This window comes from Lissotriton vulgaris, chromosome 5 (assembly GCF_964263255.1).
Source record: "Lissotriton vulgaris chromosome 5, aLisVul1.2, whole genome shotgun sequence".
Lineage (NCBI taxonomy): Eukaryota > Metazoa > Chordata > Amphibia > Caudata > Salamandridae > Lissotriton > Lissotriton vulgaris.
The window spans coordinates 1,586,666,794-1,586,689,649 of NC_141693.1; the positions used below are offsets into that span (position 1 = coordinate 1,586,666,794).

Genomic DNA, 22,856 nt, shown 5'->3' on the forward strand with positions numbered 1-22,856 from the left:
CAGACAGTGGCAGCTTACTGTGAATGTCCATACATGAGGGGTACTCCGTTTTATCTTATCTTGGTTCAGAACGTCCAGCATAGATTTTATCTGACCAGGCTAAGGATGAGCATGCTACATTATTTAATTGCCTTCCTGAGAACTGAGAAATGGCACAGAACCTTGCCCCCTTGCCCATGTGATGGTAAAACCTCACAGTCCACTCTGCACTTTATTCTCGTTTGCCCTTTTTATATGGATATTCGAAAAACTGTATTGAAACCACTATTTTTAAAAAATATGCTTTTTAACTATAAGTATGCATTTAATTTTATATGCAGTTTAGACACTATGAAAATTATAAGCTCTGTAATCTGCTTCATACAACAATCAATTAGAAAAAGAAAAGATTATGCACTTTTGGACGCTCTGCTGTATGAAAAAGATGAGTAATACCATTCCTTAATCGCATTCTTTTGCACTGATCTCACTTGCACTTTATTGTATGAACTAGTGGTAGATTGTATTTTATGGATTTTTGAAAAATGGATTTGTTATTTTATTGTGTTACTTTCCCCATGAAGTCTAAATTTGCACATATTTTATCATAATTAATATTCCCTCCTGAAATATAGTCAGAATGTATTTTCTTTTAGATACATGTGTGTTAGTATGCTTTTATGGTGTTTGCCTTGTTGTCAACGAATAAAGCTGTTTTGATTTGATTTGACTGTCCTATCCTTGCAAAAGTATTGGTTAGTTGAAACATTTTCTGTTTCCCTGTAAGCCAATAAACCTCTACTTGTGATCAGATTTCCTTAACTGGCTAATTTGTTATTTGATACAGATGACCTGTATATTAATTGTACTCCCTCATCGGAGTGAGAAAAATGCTTAACGGTAACTAAGTGACTATATATCTCCTGTGTTAGATGTACTTCTTTTGTAATGACAACATAAGTTGCCGTGATGTAGCAAAGAGTAGTTCAGTTCTCCAGAACCCAAACTTTGCCCCCTAGCGTGTCAGCTTACTTATTGAACACCGTAGAAGCTAGACTCAGAACAGCAATTGGGCACTACACTTAGAAAAGTAATTCATGTAGATTTCCACGATGCCTTACAGGGAAAGCATATTCATTGGCTTCCATCGCTAGCCCTTCAACTTTCAGTGTCCTATGCATTACCGGTAAGGTCATTGATAGCAAAGGTCCAGTTTTCATCCAAGTCAAGATCAAAACATATTTACAGAAGAGAACATTCCTCTCTAGGTTGGTGGTACGTTGTTCACAATATAAGCTGCTAATCTTTGGAATTCTCTTCTGGCACAGGTAAGAACCATGAAAACTATCTGGAAATTTGGAAGGCTTAAGAGACCTGACTCTTGCCAGGATGGTGCCACAATATCTAAAACCAACCAGCGCCCTTGATTTGATCGAGAATCATTTGTACCTTGATTTCAAGTGGGCCTATAGGCATATTCAATGGCTGTATTATAATGTGTGAACATGCAGCCGTCTTTGAGCTAGTGCCCAGTCCATAGAATTTGTTAAGTGAAGATTCGACTGCCAGTATGATAACTATACTGAACCCGGAACCATTGTTTCACACCTGAAATAAATAACAGAGGACCTCTGATTATACAAACATGTCATACTTCTCATCATAACAAATGCTCGCGAGTATCTCACATTCCATAAGGAAGCAATTTACAGGTGTTCCATGTTAACTCCAGGCATTTTAAGACTCACATTTTGACACTATAAAATAGTCACTCGTTGATCTAAATCAGTTGGACAGTTCTGTTTAGGAGACCTTAAACTTAAGTTCTAATTTCTGGGAGAGGAACCGGGTGAGAAAGGTATTGTGTTTTTTTTAATGTAGATCTGCTCGAAATCATTCTTTTGATTCTTTCAGAGTCTTGGTCCTTACAGTGTAAGTAAGACTGCGCTGTTCGGATTGACCAAGGCACTGGCCCCATCGTTGGCACCCATGAACATCCGAATAAACAGTTTGGCACCTGGGCTCATCAAGACTAAATTCAGCTCAGCGGTGAGTACATGGGCATGACCCAACTCAAGTAGATAAAACGTGATTGAGATGGGGAAGTGGAGCAGAGGGAGAGGCTTTTTTTATGTTTTCTGCATGCAAGGTAAGAATGGGAATCACCTATGCTTTTAGCCTCTTGCCTGTAGTTCACCTAAACGTTCTCCTAACACATTTTTAATTCATACTTACCAGACAGTGCTGTCTGGTTGCAAAATACCTACTGTGGGTTTTTCAAGAACTTAGAGGGCCTTACAGATGGCCCGTTGCTTTAGTGCCACTCTCATTTGCTTTCTTCTTGTTCAATGGCTTTCCCTTCCCTAGCTTGTACATCTTGATTTTGTCACTTCCATGGAGCATAGCCTCTTTACCATCTCTCTGATTGGCTGGCTTCCATCCTTCCACTGGTCACTTTTAGGGAAGTTCTATTACTTTTTGCTTAAGCACTAAATGAGAGTATATGTGTTTTGTACCATCCTCCCTTGTGCACTTATCTTCCTCCCTGTGCTCTATGTTGCTTTCTTTTGCCGGTGTGCTTCTACCTGCCTTGTGGTCCATGTTGCACTCTCTCTCATATTCTTCTCCCCTTGCCCCTGTGTTTTCTCTCCCCTGTGTACTTCAATCCTGCATTCTGTGTGGCTCCCTTTCTCGTGAGCTTCTTTCGCACTCTCTTCCAACCGGATCTAGTTGTATTAAATTTGCGTCACTCTCTTTTGCTTCCCCCCAACTTCTCCTCTATGCCGCCCATACCTTTCGCAGACCTATTACCTTTTTTGAAAAATTTAGTGAGTCGGGCAGCTGCTATTTGCTTCTTGCTTTTGGACCACTCTGCTGTGCATTAGGCACTTTTGCACAAAAACTTTTTTTTTTGGACTCATCCATGTTGTGTCTGCCATCTTGGATAGGTAAATAAAAATAATTGCACAGAAAATGGTGGCACCTGCGTTATGGTGCTTTTGTAGGCATGTTTGGTGACAGACGTGCATATGTCCTCACACTTGTACACCAGCATAATGCTCGTGGGTGTGCGTCATCTATGTAATTTTTTCAAACGATGCTGCACTGTATTGGCAAAATCATTTTACTTTTTTCTGATGCTGTACAGCATCATGGAAAAAACATTGGCAAAGAACAAAGCCAGCTAGGCAAGAGTATTTGGTTTTGCCAATGTTTGTTTTGTTTGTATTTGTTTTAACAAGCATGATTCATTTAACCATGTTTATTTATTGGGTTTTCGAAAACGACTTAAGATATACTCACACATAATTACAAGCTATTACAAGTATAATGCTTTGCTAGAGTGCAAACTTGGTGTCAATAAATACATTCCAGGTTGATCAGTTAAACATGCAAGCATGCTGATCGGTTTAACGGATGAAAGATAAGGGGACTAGGAGGCAAGGGAGTGGTGGTGGACTAGGCATTAGATAAGGCTCTGTCAGGTTAGGGTCGTATTAAAGTATGGAGACTGGGATTGAGGTCTAAATGAGGGGTGGATAAGGTACTCGTCCTTCAGGAGGAGGTGTTGGAATCTGAATTCTGGTGTTCCAAGAAGGACTCCGGGGGTGGATCTTTCAACAGTGAGAGCAGCTGTGGTCCTTCGGGTGGCGATAATGCCCCCTTGCATCCACTCTGTGTATTACCACTGCTTCGGCTTTTGCCCAGCAGGTGAATGTGTTCAGTTCTTGATCCAGGCTCGACAAGGTAGACTGTTTCAAACATGCTGTGATTGGTTTTCTTGCCAGTATAAGGGCCAGATCTACAAAGGGTTTCGAGTTTGTGCGGTCTGGCATATATTCCCAAGGCTCCTGCCTCCAAGGATGAGACGCCTGGGATTCCCGTGACTCATTCCAGTAGTGAGTGTATAGTAGCCCAGTTTATAGGTATCTGATGGCAGTCCCATATTATATGTCTCATGTCCCCCCCTGGGGTTTTACATCTGGCACCAATGCCTTTGGCACCGGGGAAATTGCAGGCCAGCTGTCTAGCAGATCAGCATGCCTGACGGAGAATGTAAAACTGAATAAGTGTGAGTCGTACATTACAGGACACCTTATGCGGGTATATAGGCATGAGTAATATCCTAAATTCAATTTTGACACACAGATCTTTTAGTCCCAAAGTAGATTCTGTTGGAATACCCTTAGCTCTTAGAACAGGATTGTCCAACATAGGGCTACAAGTGCCAAATCGAAGGCTGGTTTTCAGTGATTTGCTTTTGGATTCACTTTATGCAAATGTATCTTTTGTGCATATCAGTTCTGGATCCGAGCCGCCCGGGCCTGTTTTTAACTCCCCTGTCTTAGACCATTTTACCTGCACTTGGCATTTTGTATTTGTTATTTCTTACGTCTTGGTGAGCCTTAGTTTTCACTCTTAAGTTAGTAAATTAGCTTCTAAGCTAGTGTGATCTGAAAGCATTGATTTACCAGAACAGCTTTAAATCTAGGACAGTGTTATAATGGCATCTAAAATTATTGCCTTCCATAAACCTCTTTTTCATGTTCAGTAGAGTTTGCCCAACTGTTATGAAATGTATTTGTTTTTGAAGCAACCATGGATATGGTCCTCATGATTAATTTACCTACAGCGAAACCATCATTATGCACCCTTTCATTCACTCACTTATTTTTAGATGTAGGGATATAAATGGATAAATAAATGAGTTGGGAGTTTTTCTGAATGACACGCAATGAATGGCCAGAAGGGCAAGAGTCTGCAAAAAGGAGCACTGAGCATTTCTGGAACGCGAACACTGTTGTTTGTAGGAGCTGCTGGATACCCCAACATTGGTTTTGTGCTTACCATGAACTTCAACAAACCTCTGCAAGCGTCCTGTTGTAGAATGGGAGTAATGTTGCCTTTTTCACTCGCTTGATGGTGCATCCTGTTTGTTTACTGCTGCTGACTGTGTCTTCCTGTCAGGCATATATTTAGAATTGTGCTTTCACGTGCATGCCTCCCTGTTCATCTGTATGTTTGAGCTTCCCCGTGTCTTGTTAAGGCTCGACAGCTAGAGATCCTCGCGCATATGTCTTCACCGCCATCTCTCTATGTAGAGAAAGACAGTGTAGCAAACTCTAAGGGCATAGATAATCCCTAGATCGGAATCACAACAAACTAATAGACCCTCCACAACATACTAATAGATCCTCCACAATATTCAAATAAATGTGTGCTGACACAGAAATTTATACAAAAATTCTTGAATTTATTTTGATTATATTATATTTTGTTTGTTATTTTTATCCTTTGTATAAATTTCATTTACTTATTTATTTCATTGTCCATATTTACAAAGAACCTTGGTATATAATGCATAATGTACAAACACAAGCAAAAAATTGGTTGTTCACAACTAAAGGCATATAAAGACAATAAGTGAAAACAGAACAAAATTACATAACCACAATTACAAAAACAGATAAACCCAGTGATATACGAGATATTCAGTCGTTGGAATAATTGATGAAGGCAATGCGGTTGAATGGAACTACGCGCGTTTCGGCCCAAGGCCTTCGTCAGGTGACCGTCATTCGTATAGTTAAATAAATAGAAAAAGTGATATGACCTAAACAAACAATACAAAGACAAAAAAATATAAATGTATCAACAGCTCAGGCACACATATTCATTTCAGCTATTTACAATGCAAATTCTGTTTCTGTATTTTAGGGTCTATGACAGTTACAATACAGATGTATATATATGTACAATGTTAACGTCTTAGTGCAACCACTTAATTACAATTTAGGCCAGACCATCTAGTATTTTACTCTACAAATACCTAGTTTACCTATTAGATGATTCTTTTTTATATTGGTTAAGCTAAAAATTAGTCACCTAAAAGTATGTCCATTATTGTTACATTTCTAAATGTTATGATTTTTCTGAGGGGTTCTTAGACCAACAGCTCCATATTAAAAACTAAAGTTTCAGAATGAAAAGAATCTAGAAACAGAATAGATGTAGACACAGATAAAGCACCTATACACTCACCCTAAAGGTACCTTTACTAGTAAAAAGAGGGGAATATAGCCATTTTTACTTACACAACAATAGACAAGTTGACGAATCAACACTTCGCTTCCCATGGCGACAGTTTTAATTTCATTCGTATCAAGTTTGTTATGCTGAAAAATAGACATGTACTTATTTTTAGATATTGATGTCCAACCATATACTTTCCGTCATTGTCTTAACTGCTCTACATTAAAAATGTACCTTATATATTTCTGCAAGGTGACTTTCTACGCACTTCGTCACGTGTTGATTTTAGTAAGTCTGATTGGATGGTGATAGAAACGAATCCTTAGGGTCTTTATTCAACTAGGCTGATTCTAAATTTAGACAAGAGCAAGAGGAATTACTATTTATTTAAGTTTTATTCTGTTCATGCTATATACATTGGACTACATTTCGCCATCTCTCCCCTGTGCATGCCTTTGTGTATTACTCTTCTGGTGCATCAGTTTGAGTGCATGACTACGTTGTTTGCCTTTTCTTTGCTCTACTCAACAGCTCTGGAAAGATGAGTCTACGATGAACTACCTGATTTCCAAACTCGGTGTCCAGAGGTATGTGCCTCAAACCACTTTCAATTTCTTTCTGTCTTATCTATTGTGGCTGAAGCTCTGAGACGTCGCCTGTCTCCTAGTGGCAGCCTGAGGCATGTGTCGCATGTTCACTGCAAAGCATGTGTGGTCATCGATCAGGAAACCCAATAGCGGTTTTCCTTTTCCTAAACATATTACATTTCCATTGGAGCAGCTACTCTAGCTCTGCATGATGGGGTGTGGGGAGATTCCTGCGCACTCTTAAGTAGTCATAATGAGTGACCATTTTATAAGTCCCCCCCCCAATCTGGGGTATAGAAGTATGGGGCAATCTGTTTTTCTTATTTTATCAACTTCAGAGAATCAAATGATGAGTCAGTCCTTCTGCCCACCAGATCTTTGACTTGCCCATCTCTGCCTAAGGCAGAGACTGATGTCAGGAGATCGCCCCAAAAGGCTAGCTCTGCTGATAAGCTTGCACAGCTGGGGAGCTGGGGGTAGTTTCATTTGCCCGTCTTGTTTAAATACCCAGAAGGAGCCATGCTTCTTTGAACAGGCCAGTGGAAACCTTGCTCGTTCACATGCCAGTCGGAGCCCAGTGCATTTGAACGCGCGAATGGGAGCCTGGCTGGTTTCAACATGCCTGTGTGAGCCGTTTGAACTGGCCAATTGGTCCCCGGCACGCTTGAATAGGGCAAATGGGGCCTGGTTTGCCCAAACGAGCCAATGGGACCTGGCTGTTTGGAACAAACCTGTAAGTCTGTCCCCTTCAAACAACAAAAATGAAAGTCTTTTCCCTTAAAAAACAGAAAAAAATCTATCGACTTCAAAGAAAGACTGTCCGCTTCAAATAAAACATATCTGTTAGTTTAAAAATAGCCCGCTTAAACCCTTATGCTTTTTAGTCAAGCTTGAAATAGGTAATTGATTTTTTTAAAGCATGAATTTAAAATTTAACTTAAAAAAACCCTTCTGGCAACTGCAAAAACAATCCAGCTTTGATGCATACACATACAGCAATGTTGGTCTATGTTTTTCTAATGTTTGTTTCCTGTCTTCCCTCCAGGCTCGGTGAGCCTGAGGACTGCGCTGGCAGCGTCTCATTCCTCTGTTCACCTGATTCTGCCTACATCACTGGCGAGACTATTGTGGTGGCTGGTGGAGCCCAGTCCCGGCTGTAGCACGCTGAAGAGTAAAACTGGTACTGAGAAGCCACAGCAACTTTCCGATCTGTTCCTGGAGGAGGCCATGGATTGCAAGCAGAAGACGAAGCACCTTGGCATCACTGGGGTAGAGATGCCCTGGAGTGTACGCGAGTAATGGAGCCGACTCTCACGGACACTAAAGAGCTACTGCTAGCCGTGCAACATTGTTGTAATAAGGGAAAAAGGGACACTTACCATCTCAATTATCCCTGTTGTCTGAGATGTTGGACTGGAAAAGCTTGAATACTCTTCTCATGCCTGAGAGACTACGAACGCTTTACCTTTTCTTAGAATCTCATCAGGAGTATTCTTACTGCATAATGGCCTCGGGCCCTTTAAAACGTTAACTCCGGTGAGACCGGACTCCCAGAATGCGTTGCAACATGAGCACCATATTTGCTTGTATGTATTGATTTTCTCTCTGCTTCTTCTTTACTGTTATTGTCAGTCAGAACATGATTACTGCTATGTGTCAGGCTTTGCTCTCAACTCCTGAGCATGCGCTGCTCTCACAAAAGAAGACTGAAGCACATATGTACAGCGCACAATATTGACTTGAAAAGTCAAAATCCTAATAGCAGACAGAGATCACTCCAGTCTGGCCCACCACCAACTTACCCACCATCTTCCCCACACTCAACTTCTGCCTCTCCACTCTAGAGACTGGACATGCATTCGGGTGTCCCAAGTCCGGCTTGCACTATAACTGTCCTGACTGCTGCGGTTCCTGCCTTTTTCAGCATCTGCTACTGTAGAATTCTCTTCTCCTATTGGAATTTACTGTTTTGGATCATTATTGGGGAAAAAACTGGCATTGCCGAATTATTAAATAAATAAAGAAAGAACAATACTTGATGAGCTGTTATGTGTGAAATAGAATACACTGAAATGCCTGAAAGTAAGCTACCTTGCGATGCGTCCACATGGTGGGCTGGTGAGCCACCCTCAGCTTCTCTGCATTGACTGAAAAGGTCAAACAAATGACTCTTCTAATTATACAGCCCTAAAGATAAAAGCAATATTTTGAAGAATATACAGAACGTTTCGTAATTTCCCTCAAGTGGACTCTAACCAGCCTTATACTTGGTGTCCTGCAAAAAAAATGCATGTTTTATAATGGGAGTGCCTTTTCAGGCTCTTTTGAAAGGCCACATTTGGCAGCATGGTGCAATTACTGGAGCCAGCCAGTCTTAGCAAAATATTGGGCCGCGCAAGGCAGGTTAAAAGGAAACGTGGGTGTTTTGGTGATCTCCTGTTTGAGCATATACATGTAAATTGAATAGAAATAATGCATTAATAAGTAAACAAAGATAAATTAAGCTTATAATAAGGATTTGAAAGACAACGCAACAAAAGACGAGTGTTAAAATATATTTTTTCTCCTTGAAGAAATGTGGTTGAGGTTGGTTCCATTCTTGTGGCTCTGTTACTTTTAAATATTGAATCCCATGTCTGAATACCTAGCTGGAAGTCTTCTTAAGGTAAAGCATACATCTTTTGATTCATCCAGAACCTGATGGCAGACCCCCCAAACTACACCTCAGTGACTCCCTCTGTCTGCTATGATCTATTGGGAACGCAGCGCTTCCTGCACTATGTAAAACCTACAGTTACTGCATTTGTCTTTGCACCTGAAACATTATCTTACATTGGTGTTTTACAGCAGGTTGCTGCCATTAGTAGTTCAGTTCAGTTCCCACACAGTTGGAATGAACTACCCCATGTTGTACAACACATACTCTGTCATCTTTCACTTAGGAAAGCCCTTAAGACCTGGTTGTTTACATACCCTTCACCCTCTTGTGCCACGCTCAGTAGTTGGTAATTTAGCACCAAGAGACATTCAGCTGATAGTGCGCTCTAGTTATCCTTAATAATAAATATGTCACTTTGCTTTGTAGTACTCTACAATTACTAAGATGGAAATGCATTTGCAAGTTTGTGTAGCCCTTGGTCACTGGATTCACAGGAGGCACAGCCGCTTGGTGTTTCACGCTGTTATTTGTAAGCGATGATCATAGTCCCTCCCAGTGGGCGTGCCCAAGGCCGCATTCTTGTTTTAGTAGTGCGAATTAAATCCATAGTGGAGTGCAGCCGTATATATATATATATATATATATATACGGTGAAAAAAACAGAGGTTTCACAATCGTTATAGTTAGGAATTAGCATTTAAAAAACCTTTGAAATTCACTGAAAAAAACCATAGGTCTAACGCCAGTTATAGTTAGCTGGACATTTTACAAAACCATTGAAATTCCCACGTTATAGTTAGTTGGACCCACTATAACTCGCGCGTCCGCAATCCACTGCTGATGATGTCACGTATTACATCATTCATGACATGGTCAGTGACATCACTGATGACATCACTGATGGCATCATCCATGTGATAATACGATGCACCTCCTCACACTCTAATCTAACCTTTGATACACCCAGTGTTAAATATAAACTACCATTCCTGAAATTATTGACTCACCAATACCAGTAACTACATACGCACTCACTGATTGCTAGGTCTACACACAGATCCACTCATTCACCCATACAATCACTCATACATACGGACACTCATCAATAGAACACTATCCTATCCAGTCATATACCTATACAGACACTTACACACCGACACTCATTCACAGACTTACTCAAACACCTAGTCAGTTATGCAGACAATCAATCACACTCCCATTTCCTCAACTACAAAGTTATACACACCAAACCTTACTTATTCAAATATATAGTAACACATACTTACTCTCTTTTACAATCACTAAAACAAGTACACATTGAACCATACAGTCACTTACACAATCACAGGTTCTCATGTATAGTCATTTATATATGTCAACTCTCACATGTACTGTGTTTTACATATGTACTTACTTGGACATGCAGCACTGAGATATCCTTTCACTAACCAACACACCCATGCACATAGTCAACCGCCCATACAGCTGTTTCCACATGCACTCTTGAACCCATACACCAAGTGAATCAAATGCTCACACATCTATGCACAGACTCACACACCTCCCAGCCACCCACACACACACTCAGCCTCACATACAAATACTTGGGCAACCAATCAATAACCCATATAGCCACTCATATAGCTACTGATCAACACATGCAGCAGCTTACACAACAACAGACCTGCTGATGCACGCATTCAGACAGTTTAGTCACTAACCCATGCATTTAGTAAGACACATTTAATCACTCACTCATATAGTCAGTCACGCACCTACTAAATCCTTCATCCAGACACTTATAGATCCACTCATTCTTCAATATGTAAAACATATTTAAACTTTACAGAAACACACAGACACTGGATGTTGTCATCAGTGATGCCATCAGTGATGTAATTTGAGATGTCATCAGTGATGTCATCAGTGATGTCACTGACCATGTCATGAATGATGTAATATGTGACATCATCAGCAGTGGATTGCGGGCGCGCGAGTTATAGTGAGTCCAACTAACTATAACGTGGGAATTTCAATGGTTTTGTATGAGTAAAATGTCCAGCTAACTATAACTGGTGTTAAACCTATGGTTTTTTCAGTGAATTTCAAAGGTTTTTTAAATGCTAATTCCCAACTATAATGATTGTGAAACCTCTGTTTTTTTCACTGAATTTCAAAGGTTTTTTAAAAGCTAATTCTTTTCTTTATCGAGTTTGTAACCTACGATTTTTTATTTTTTTTATTTGCTGTTTTGTATAAGTATTAATCATTAATAATTCTTTTTTAGAATAATATTTTTTAAATGTTTTTTTTTAATCATTTTTTCTTGGGGCGCTCTGGGTGCACGCACCGGTAAGCTCTCCGGAGAGCGCACCCAGAGCGCTATTTCTGCGTTCGTGTAAAAAAATATGTATGAAAAGTAAATAATAACGCAAGACATTTAGTACCATACTTATAAAAGCAGTATTTTGGATTTACGAAATGAAAATGATTTTGCATTTCCGTGAAACTATCGAAACGTCACTTAGGCGCGCCGCGTATCCACCCCCGGAAGCGCCTACGTTCGCGCCGCGTAAGCGCCCCCGGAAGCGCTTCGGTGCGCGCTGCATAAGCGCGTCAAGTCATGTGACCTTAAAATAACTCTTTTCATTGGTTGCTAACAGTTTTTTTTACAAAGAATGAAATCCCCCACCCATTTCCTTCACTTCTTCTTTCACTTTTGTGACTGCAAGACCTGCCTTTTTGCTCTCGGTTCTTTGTTGGATATCTTGGATTATCATGGCTGCCAGACCATCCAGCAGTGAAGATGACACCAATGAATTCCTTGATGAAGAGGTTCCTCAGCCGAAAGTTAAAGAACACTTTATTTGGAAGTTTTTTTCAATTCCTGATGACCAGAAGAAGGTAAATGCTCCAAAAGTGGAGTGCAGGATCTGTCACACAGTCCTGTCATGGGGTGACCCCACTAAGAAATATTCTTTTAGGAACTCCACAATGATTCGCCATGTGGAGAGGAGGCACCCCCAGAATTTTGCCCGGGAAAGTGTCAGGGCTCTGGCACGAGAGGTTCCCAGTGATGGGGCCTCTACATCAAAGGTAGGACCAACAACATCGGTGAGGAGGCGATCGCAAGAGCTGGTTCCGAATATTCAGCCTGCTTTTAACAAAGGTGTCCTTAAATGCAGAGACTGTGATCAGCTGCTTTGCTATGGGGAACAAAGTGTTCTGCTCATGGTTCGAGCATTGGAGAACCATCAACACCGCACTCCTAGCCGTAGTCGAAGAAGCAAGAACCATCATAGACGTGGGAGGATCAGTGGCAGTGATCCTCCTAGATCTGAGTGCTGCCTTAGACACGGTGGACCATGCCATCCTCATCCACCGTCTCAGCATGGCAGGTATCTCTGGCACCGCCCTGTCCTGGATCAAATCCTTCCTGGAAGGCAGAACCTTCCAGGTGTCCGACGGCACAGTTAACTCTGGTGCTCTCCCTCTACAGTGTGGGGTCCCCCAGGGATCCTCCCTGAGCCCCACACTTTTTAACGTATACATGTCTCCCCTCGAAGACATCGTAACTCCATTCGGCATAAAAACAGTCATGTATGCCGATGATACCCAGCTTGTAGTCTCCATAAACCAGTCAACCAAAAGTCTGGACAACCTGTCATCATGCCTCAAGAACATCTTTCAATGGATGTGCTAATCGCGCCTGAAACTAAACTGAGAGAAATCCGAGATCCTTCTTCTGGGAAACCCACGCAGACTCCCCCCATCCCTCTCCTGGCCACCCTGTATGGGATCACCCCCCACCCCCAAGTCCGAAGTCAAAAGCCTAGGTATCTGGTTGGACCAAGACCTCAATTTTAAAGCCCAGGCCAGAAAAACCGCCGGCACATGCTTCGGCCTTATTCAGTCAGCGCGAAAAATCCTCCACTTAATCCCCTTTCAATCCAGGAAACTGCTCATGCAGGGGCTGGTTAACTCCAGACTGGAGTACGGAAATGCCCTTTATTTAGGGGCCCCCGCATCGGTCATCAACAGACTGCAATGCGCCCAAAACGCCGTCGCCAGACTCCTGACCGGGACCAAATCCAGATGCTCTGCCAAACCAGCCCTCAGATCCCTACATTGGCTTCCGATTAAGGAAAGGATCACCTTTAAGACCCTCTGCATTACACACAAAATACTACAAGGCAGAGGCCCGCCGATTCTGAGATCTCTCGTCAAATGGCATCATTCGAACTGACAACTCAGATCAGACTCCCTATCCCTGGCCAGCGTCCCCAGAATAAGAAAGGCCCGCTCCGGGGGGCGACTGTTTTCTTACCATCCTACTAAGCTGTGGAACTCCCTCCCACTCTCCATTCGAAGAGAACACAACCTACTTGCCTTCCGCAGGCAACTAAAAACGTAGCTCTTCCCATAACCTTCACTTCCACTCCCCCCCTCTGAAAGCTACAGGTTGACTGTCAGCTCTGGGACGCCCTAGCCCTAGGGTAGCTATGCGCTTTACAAATCTGCATTCAATTCGATTCAATTCAATCGCTGCCATTCCCAGCCCTAAATTTGTTTTTTTTTTTGCTCCTGTTGAGCAGTTTCCATTCCCTGTTTTTCTATTTGTTCTAAAAAAAAGAAAAAAAAGTTATTTTCAGAACTACCTCCAATTCTCATCAAAGAGCTATGTTCTTAAAAAAATGAAAAAGAGTAAGTGAAGTGGAGTGCATTGATAAAGGAGAGGAAAATGAGTACGAAAGAACAGAAAGGTATGAGAGGAGAAAGGAAGTGAAGTAGGGGGACTAAAAGAAGGTGAGTGTGGGGAAGGAAAGTATTGTCGCAAGAAAGGGTCGTAGAGGTGACGTAGTGAAATCTATGAGATTTCACTGCGTCACTTTTAGGACGCCGTTGTGTCAAAATCTTGTGCCTGTATCACAGCAGGTGTAAGACTGATGCAGGCCCTTTCACATGGGCCTGGCCCCATGTGAAATGATGCATTGCTGGAGTTGTGTCACTTTTGTGATACACTCCAGCAATGCATCACTTTTGCGCTTACAGATACGTCAGAAATACTGACGTATCTGTAAGTACTTGTGACATAATGCGTCATAAATTAAATATGACGCATGAGTAGAACACTGAAGGCCTCATTTATGAGGCCATGCGTCACTTTTACGCCACCAGTGCGTCACTTTATGTGACGCAACGGTGCTGTATAAAATGCACCTTGTTGAGTCATATTTACAAAGTGACGCATCTATATAGATGCGTCACTTTGTAAACCCCTGCGCCACATTATACCTACGTCAGCTGTAATGTATGCAAAAGGGGTCTAACATAGGAAAGTGTAATGCCTTAGAAATGCAATCAAATATAATGCTTTAGAATGACTTTCAATGTAAACCTTATGATGTAGTATTAGGAATGTATTTAAACGTTAGTAGAGGCCTAAATTTGATTTTCTATGTTGGCCACACAGAGCAGGCCTAAAATGTATTTTTCCTTGAGAAGGCTCCTTTTCTCAGTCGAATTTGAATTGTAGCTTTGTGTTTGTGCAAGGTTGCTTTCTCATACTTTCTGTTGCAGGTGCAAGGACACATAGCTTGTTAGGTAGAATAATTCTTTGTTTAGGAGTTAGGCTGGTAAAATCTAATCATGAGGGAGTGACAAGGAATGAGTAAACGATACATTTGGCGGAGAAGGTGCCTGGGACCCAAAGACACAGCAATGGTTTTTGGATGATGCTGAAGGTTTACTGGAAGGATCCTGGAGGTAGTACCTGCCTGAAGGGGTGTGTTTAGGGCGTGTTTACTGTTTTGGGGATTTTGTATTAGGGACAGCACCCCGAGGGTGGAGAGCAGACTTGAAGCAGGCTTTGAGGAGAAGGATGTAGGAAGGTGCATCTTAGAACGAGCTCTGTAGCTTAAGCTACTTTCCTGAGGAAAATGAGTGTACTTCTTAGGACGTCTTCACTGCTGACACCATATCTCTTAACTGTGTGAGGGAATGCTAAGTAAGGATATCACCTTTGAATTAGTGTAGGGACAGACTAACTTTTTTCTTTTTTGAGCAAATGCAGCCAAGGCTCCAAGCTGGGGCTGTCATCGTTTGCCTGATGCTTTTGGAACTTACGCTAATTTTCATATTGAGTCGTCTGAGACTCTTGCGTAGGATTATGTTTGTATTAGTGCGTGTTATTTTCTGAACCTCTTGCTGAGGTGCTTGTATGTTCAGTTATTTCTGGCTTTGTAATAAATTCTTTGTAGTCGGTGGTTCTTCTAAATTGTCTTGATTGTTCATTCACAAAGTTGACATGAGTTATGAATTTGGTGATCTTCTCTCTAGACTTCTTAGCAGACAATAACGGTCCAGTCGACCATGGGTTCTAAAGATTGGTAAGGGAAAATCCAGATAGAATATGGCCCCGACAATTGGTAGCAACCGAGGATGGTTGTCTCTAGAGTGAGGGGAGATCTAGATTAGGATAAGAATTTCCCAAGGCCCATAGAATTTACGTGATGATTGCCCAGTGGATTACCGGCAGAAGACTGCGTTTCATGGAAACCGGCGGAGACTATTGGTGCGGTGAAAGCAGCAGTTCGTGGGAGAGTGAGTATAAACAGGGTTATATGTTGTTAGATTGCAGCGTTTATATTGTGATGTCTGGTGGAGTTGGAATATCTGTTGTGTGAAAGGAGATCAGGCACGCGCAGCCCGGGAAAGACTTCGGCTCGACGAGTAGCTTAAGCGGTTAGGGTGTAGCAGACACCCAGAGTAATTGTCGACCATTGTTGAATGGGGTTGTGAGGTACCATCGACTGCCTACTTGGACTGAGATAGGGCGAGCGAATGTGTGAGTGGGTGAGTAACTGACGCTGGTCGTGGGTTGTTGTAAGTGGAACATTGAGCGATTGTAACCTATCAGTTGAGGTGATTGTCCGGTCATTTCGTGGACAGACAGTTGCCAGTTTGAGGTAGACAATTACACAAGACTGTGGACGTACAGTCAGACTGTGGACGTACAGTCAGAGAAGTGAAGGTTTGGACGTACAAGCAGTTATTTCAGCGTATGCATGGGACGTGTGCGTGAGTGAGAGACGAATTGTAAAGGAGGGGAACTGCTGAAAGTTGGTGATGTTGCGGAGTGATGGTAGCGAGGAGCGAGACTAGTGCAAGAATAGGAGTGACAATAGAAACTGGGGAACATCAGCCTGGCATCCAACCCGCCACTACCGGAGCCCGCCATCAACTCTGAGATGAGCCCTGGTGCCAGACAAGCCACCCCGTGAGAGATTTGCGGCAGCAGCGGAGCAACAGTGGCCCGCCACGCACTCCCAGATGACTCCCCGCCCTGGCCGGGCCAGCCACGGGTGCCCAGTGCTCTTTCTCCCGCTGCTCCTGGGGCTCGACGGCGGGGGCTCCGTGCCCGTTCTCTATGCCGTGCCCAAGGAGGCGCAGAGGGGGTCCCGCGTGTGGAACCTGGTGGCAGGCCTGGGCCTGGAGCTCCGGGGGCTGGCAGAGACCCGGCTGCGGGTGGTGCCCGCTGGAGGGGGCCGGCACTACCTGGAGGTGGACCTGGAGAGCGGGGCACTGTATGTGAACAAGAGGATGGACCGGGAGCAGCTGTGCAACCCGGCCGTGCCCTGCCTGCTCACCCTGTAGGTGGTGGCCGAGAACCCCCTGGAGCTGTACAGCGCCGTTGTGGAGGTGCAGGACATCACCGACAACGACCCCGCCTTACTGGCCGGGGACATGCGGCTGGACATCAGCGAGTCCGTGGCCTCCAGGGCGCGCCTCCCGCGGGGGTCAACTCCGTGCAGACCTACAGGCTGAGCCCCAACGGGTACTTCCCCCTCAGCATCCATACGGGGGAAGGGCACCAAGTAGTCAACTAACTGAGAGAGGCCTGTCCCGCCAAGGACTCTCCTGGACTTTTTAACTTTTTCTTTTGTCCTGGCCGCCATTTTGCTGCTGCTCCGGCCGCTTTTCTCTGGACCCTGAACCGCCATCTTGCCCATTCCCTCGCCCCTTAAACCTCTTCCCTCATTTCCCCCTTGACGATCCGGAAATGTTTCTTCCCTTTTCTGATTTGCCTTTTCCCCATACCCGCATATCCCTCCCACCCTCCCTTGGTGCTGTGACTGCATCCCCCCTCCAACCCCACTTAATGGAACTCTGCTTTTCTGTATATAGAGATAAATCTAATCACTAGTATATGCAGTAGACCTTTGTACTCTCTACCACTCCTATGTGACTCTTAGAGTATACTCAGATCAATGGGAGAGAGAGGACTAGATATGCTAGACCGTATCCCCTGATTTATATGTAAATATCAATAAGGACTAGCTAGAGAAAGAATTAAGAAGACTCAGGTAGGTACGTCAATGTGTAGGGAAAAGCATAGTTTTCCTTATAAAGCCCTCACCCACCGACCTAGTCGGTGGCATGCTTCATCATCGGGCCCACCACAGTGGCACCGAATGTGCCCCGGGTGTACTTCAATGCCAGGAGACTGCGGAGCTGGTATGTTGCTGAGTGTGCAGTGAAATGGGTGAGAAGGTGAAAGGTTAAAAGCTATACAGAAGATCCCAGCACCCGAGGGTTACTTACTTTTAATAAACTGGGCCTCTGTTAGCGAATAAAAGGCAGGTAGACGTAATTTTGGAGTATGGATTATGACCCCAAACGTCTAGTGTGGTCTACATGTTTCAGCCAGTGCCTTTGTTTAAGCTGGCTTTCCTCAGGACCATTTATTTAAGTGAGAAGGTGCAAATTAAATATTAAACTTATATTAAGTGTTTGTGTAGTTCTTTGACTATGTGTGGCGCACACTAAGGCGCTGTAACTGTTAGAGGGGGATTCCCTCAAGCTTGACTACAGATAACACATAGGACAAAGACAAGACGTACATGGTAGAGTCATGTTAATATATTATATTCTTGTATTTTAAAATGCCGGCATATAAGGTGGTGAATGACCTATAATGGGCTATGGTGATTTCATACCAATTGCATGAAATGGGTGAGAATTCTAAATAGAACCGTAGGTGTTTGGTGGTGGGCTAAAAAGCGTATTTACAAGGTGAGGTACAGGTAAGTAAAATGCTAGGTCCTCACTCTGTTTTGTTTTGTAAAAAGCTTCAAGGGTCGCCTGGCAGAGAAAGAGACCCTGTAGGAATGAGAGTTCGGTCAAAAGGTGTCCAACCTGTAGGGAAAAAGATTGGTGGCTTACCCCAGTCGTAGCTGTAGTTTTTACTCACAAGTTTTTCGATCTGGTTCCTCCTTGGACCTATTCGTCCTTCCGCGGCGCCCGTTATGAGGAAAGGGGCCGCTGGTCTCTGTTTTATATATTCTATTGATTGGTTTCACCTGTATGAGGTAGAAAGAGAGGGAGGGGTGCGCGCTAATCGCCATGTCATTGCTTCCCTGTTCTGCCCATGCGTTAAAGAGTAGAGCGCGATTCGCGCATGCGCTGAAAGGTGGAGCGCGAGTCACGCATGCGCAAGTGTGTAGCGCATGCGTGCTAGTATCGGTTTGAGATACTAACTGAGGGCAATGGTGTGAGCATGCGCGGGTGTGTAGCGCATGTATACAGGGGCAGGCGGGCTGGCCTAATCAGGGGTAATTTAAGCAAAAAGTAACAGTGCCAGAATAGTGGCGATGGATTTGTACAGTAAAATACTGTAAAATACTGTAAGATTAACGGGTGAATTTATAAGTGCACATATGTGCACCGGGGTCTCACAATGATATGTGGTGCTCTTTTGGGAGAAGATAGAAAATAGGACGGGGACGCTCACACATGGATACCCTGGCACAGGTATCGGGTCTGTGTTTGACTGTTTCTTACTGCAGAATAGAGTTTTATATAGCTAGGGAGTTCCAAGGTATAGCATCATTGAGGCCATGAGTATGTGTGGACAAACGATATATCCATCTTTGTTCTTTTTATAAGAGGAGTTTTTCGTTAATAGTATTGTCAAATTTCTCAATGACGGTCCAGGAGAAGTCATTGGGGGTGTGGTTGTGGGTGAGGAAATGATATGTGAGTTTGCTAATGCTCTTGCCACACCTTATCGTGCTCCTGTGTTCCGTCATTCTTATCCGGACTTTCCGGGTGGTCATGCCGATGTATCTTAGGCCACATCGGCAGGTCATCAAGTACACCAGATTTGTGGAGTTACAGTTTGTAAACTGTTGTTGAGTCCAGGTTTTGCCTGGTTCCAGATTCAGTGTTTTGGAGGGGGAGGTCAGGTGGCACACGCTGCAATTATTGCAGGGTTGGTGGCCAGTGATTCTGGGTAGGCCCCATGCATTGAGGATGGTGTTGTCATTCCTACGAGTGTTTTGCCGTGGTCTAGTGTTAACCAGCTGGTCTTTAAGGTTGGTTGCTCTTTTATAGGCAAAACAAGGTTTTTCCCAATTCCTTGTGCCGGAGTTGATGATCTTCCAATTCCGTTGGATAATGTTGGCTACCTGGTTGGATGCTGTGTTATAGGTAGTCACACATGTTAGGGAAGGTTCTTCCTGTGGTTTCTCAAAGGTTTCCAAGAGTGCGTCTCTGTTTTGGTTCCTCGCCCTTTTGCATGTTTTGTTTATTATCCTCGAGGGATAGCCACGATCCTTGAGCTTGTGTATTAAATCATTAGATTGTGATTTGTAGTCTTGGATGCTGCTACAATTACGTCTGATGCGCAAAAATTGCCCGTAGGGTAAGTTTTCCCTAAGGTGTCGGGGATGAAAACTGTCAAATCTGAGTAAGGAGTTCCTTGCTGTTGGCTTGTAGAATGTGGTGGTGGTGAGCCCTCCATTCTCTGGTTTGATGTTCAAGTCCAGGAAAGCTAGTTCAGTGGAACTGCTGGTGCTTGTAAAGTGCAGGTAGGAATCTTGGTGGTTGATCCAGATCATAAAGTTGTCCAGTTGTTCTTGGGTGCCTTTCCATATCAGGAGGATGTCATCCATGTATCTCCGCCACATTTTTATGTTGGTGGAGAAGGGGTTGGTTGGTTGTTATATATAGGCATATTCAAAGTGTGCCACATACAGGCCTGCCACGCTCGGGGCGAAAACGCTGCCCATGGATGTTCCATTGGTCTGCAGGTAGAAGGCTCCCTCGTATTCGAAGTAGTTCTCCTTGAGGGCCAGGGTGGCGCAGGCCAAGATGAAACTGCGGGGGGTGTTGTATTCCTAGGGGCTAGCCATCAGGACGTCATGTAGTACCTCCAGCGTTGCGTCCTGTGGTAAGCTGAGGCGTTTGTAATTCCTGTAAGAATGTAAGAGACTCCTTAGTGACAACAGGAATTACAAACGCCTCAGCAAGTACCCCACTGAACAACTACAGAATACGATCAACCTCCTGATCAAAAATGCAAAAGACAGCGAAAAAATCTCTAAACAAAAGGCAGACTATTTATGTCCTACGGATGTAAAGACCCCATACTTTTACACAGTACCAAAGATACACAAGGGCATCACCCCACCACCCGGCAGACCCATTGTGTCTGAAATAAAGTCCCTATTAGAACCCCTATCACGCTTCTGTGACTTCTTCCTCAACCCTCTGGTTCAAAAAACTCCCTCCTACATCAAGGACACCAAACACCTTCTAAGTGTAATCCAAGACATTCGCTTTGACCCTACAACTGACCTACTAGTAGGACTAGACATAGAGAGTCTATATACCAGCTTACCACAGGACGCAACGCTGGAGGTACTACATGACGTCCTGATGGCTAGCCCCTGGGAATACAACACCCCTGCAGTTTCATCTTGGACTGCGCCACCCTGGCCCTCAAGGAGAACTACTTCGAATAAGAGTGAGCCTTCTACCTACAGACCAATGGAACATCCATGGGCAGCGTTTTCGCCCCGAGCGTGGCAGGCCTGTATGTGGCACACTTTGAATATGCCTATATATAACAACCAACCAACCCCTTCTCCGCCAACATAAAAATGTGGCGGAGATACATTGATGACATCCTCCTGATATGGAAAGGCACCCAAGAACAACTGGACAACTTTATGATCTGGATCAACCACCAAGATTCCTACCTGCGCTTTACAAGCACCAGCAGTTCCACTGAACTAGCTTTCCTGGACTTGAACATCAAACCAGAGAATGGAGGTCTCACCACCACCACATTCTTCAAGCCAACAGCAAGGAACTCCTTACTCAGATTTGACAGTTTTCACCCCCGACACCTTAGGGAAAACTTACCCTACGGGCAATTTTTGCGCATCAGACGTAATTCTAGCAGCATCCAAGACTACAAATCACAATCTAATGATTTAATACACAAGCTCAAGGATCGTGGCTATCCCTCGAGGATAATAAACAAAACATGCAAAAGGGCGAGGAACCAAAACAGAGACGCACTCTTGGAAACCTTTGAGAAACCACAGGAAGAACCTTCCCTAACATGTGTGACTACCTATAACACAGCATCCAACCAGGTAGCCAACATTATCCAACGGAATTGGAAGATCATCAACTCCGGCACAAGGAATTGGGAAAAACCTTGTTTTGCCTATAAAAGAGCAACCAACCTTAAAGACCAGCTGGTTAACACTAGACCACGGCAAAACACTCGTAGGAATGACAACACCATCCTCAATGCATGGGGCCTACCCAGAATCACTGGCCACCAACCCTGCAATAATTGCAGCGTGTGCCACCTGACCTCCCTCTCCAAAACACTGAATCTGGAACCAGGCAAAACCTGGACTCAACAACAGTTTACAAATTGTAACTCCACAAATCTGGTGTACTTGATGACCTGCCGATGTGGCCTAAGATACATCGGCATGACCACCCGGAAAGTCCGGATAAGAATGACGGAACACAGGAGCACGATAAGGTGTGGCAAGAGCATTACCAAACTCACAGATCATTTCCTCACCCACAACCACACCCCCAATGACTTCTCCTGGACCGTCATTGAGAAATTTGACAATACTATTAACGAAAAACTCCTCTTATAAAAAGAACAAAGATGGATATATCGTTTGTCCACACATACTCATGGCCTCAATGATGCTATACCTTGGAATTCCCTAGCTATATAAAACTCTATTCTGCAGTAAGAAACAGTCAAACACAGACCCGATACCTGTGCCAGGGTATCCATGTGTGAGCGTCCCCTTCCTATTTTCTATCTTCTCCCAAAAGAGCACCACATATCATTGTGAGACCCCGGTGCACATATGTGCACTTATAAATTCACCCGTGAATTTTACAGTATTTTACAGTATTTTACTGTACAAATCCATCGCCACAATTCTGCCACTGTTACTTTTTGCTTAAATTACCCCTGATTAGGCCAGCCCGCCTGCCCCTGTATACATGTGCTACACACCCGCGCATGCTCACACCATTGCCCTCAGTTAGTATCTCAAACCGATACTAGCACGCATGCGCTACACACTTGCGCATGCGTGACTCGCGCTCCACCTTTCAGCGCATGCGCGAATCGCGCTCTACTCTTTAACGCATGGGCAGAACAGGGAAGCAATGACATGGCGATTAGCGCGCACCCCTCCCTCTCTTTCTACCTCGTACAGGTGAAACCAATCAATAGAATATATAAAACAGAGACCAGCGGCCCC

At 43.7% G+C, this 22,856-nt stretch overlaps 1 protein-coding gene across 5 annotated transcripts in view; it reads left to right on the forward strand.

Annotated features, from left to right (window-relative positions):
* The window catches only part of LOC147716743 (dehydrogenase/reductase SDR family member 4-like), a 247,875-nt gene extending 239,239 nt beyond the window's left edge, over positions 1 to 8,636 (forward strand). For all 5 annotated transcript variants that reach the window (XM_086923680.1, XM_086923685.1, XM_086923684.1 and 2 more), the window contains 3 exons: positions 1,894 to 2,028; positions 6,544 to 6,599; positions 7,645 to 8,636. In XM_086923680.1, coding sequence (XP_086779806.1) covers positions 1,894 to 2,028; positions 6,544 to 6,599; positions 7,645 to 7,759 — 306 coding nt within the window. In that variant the 3' untranslated portion in view covers positions 7,760 to 8,636. The remainder of the gene's footprint in view (positions 1 to 1,893; positions 2,029 to 6,543; positions 6,600 to 7,644) is intronic.
* Positions 8,637 to 22,856: the final 14,220 nt, after the last annotated feature.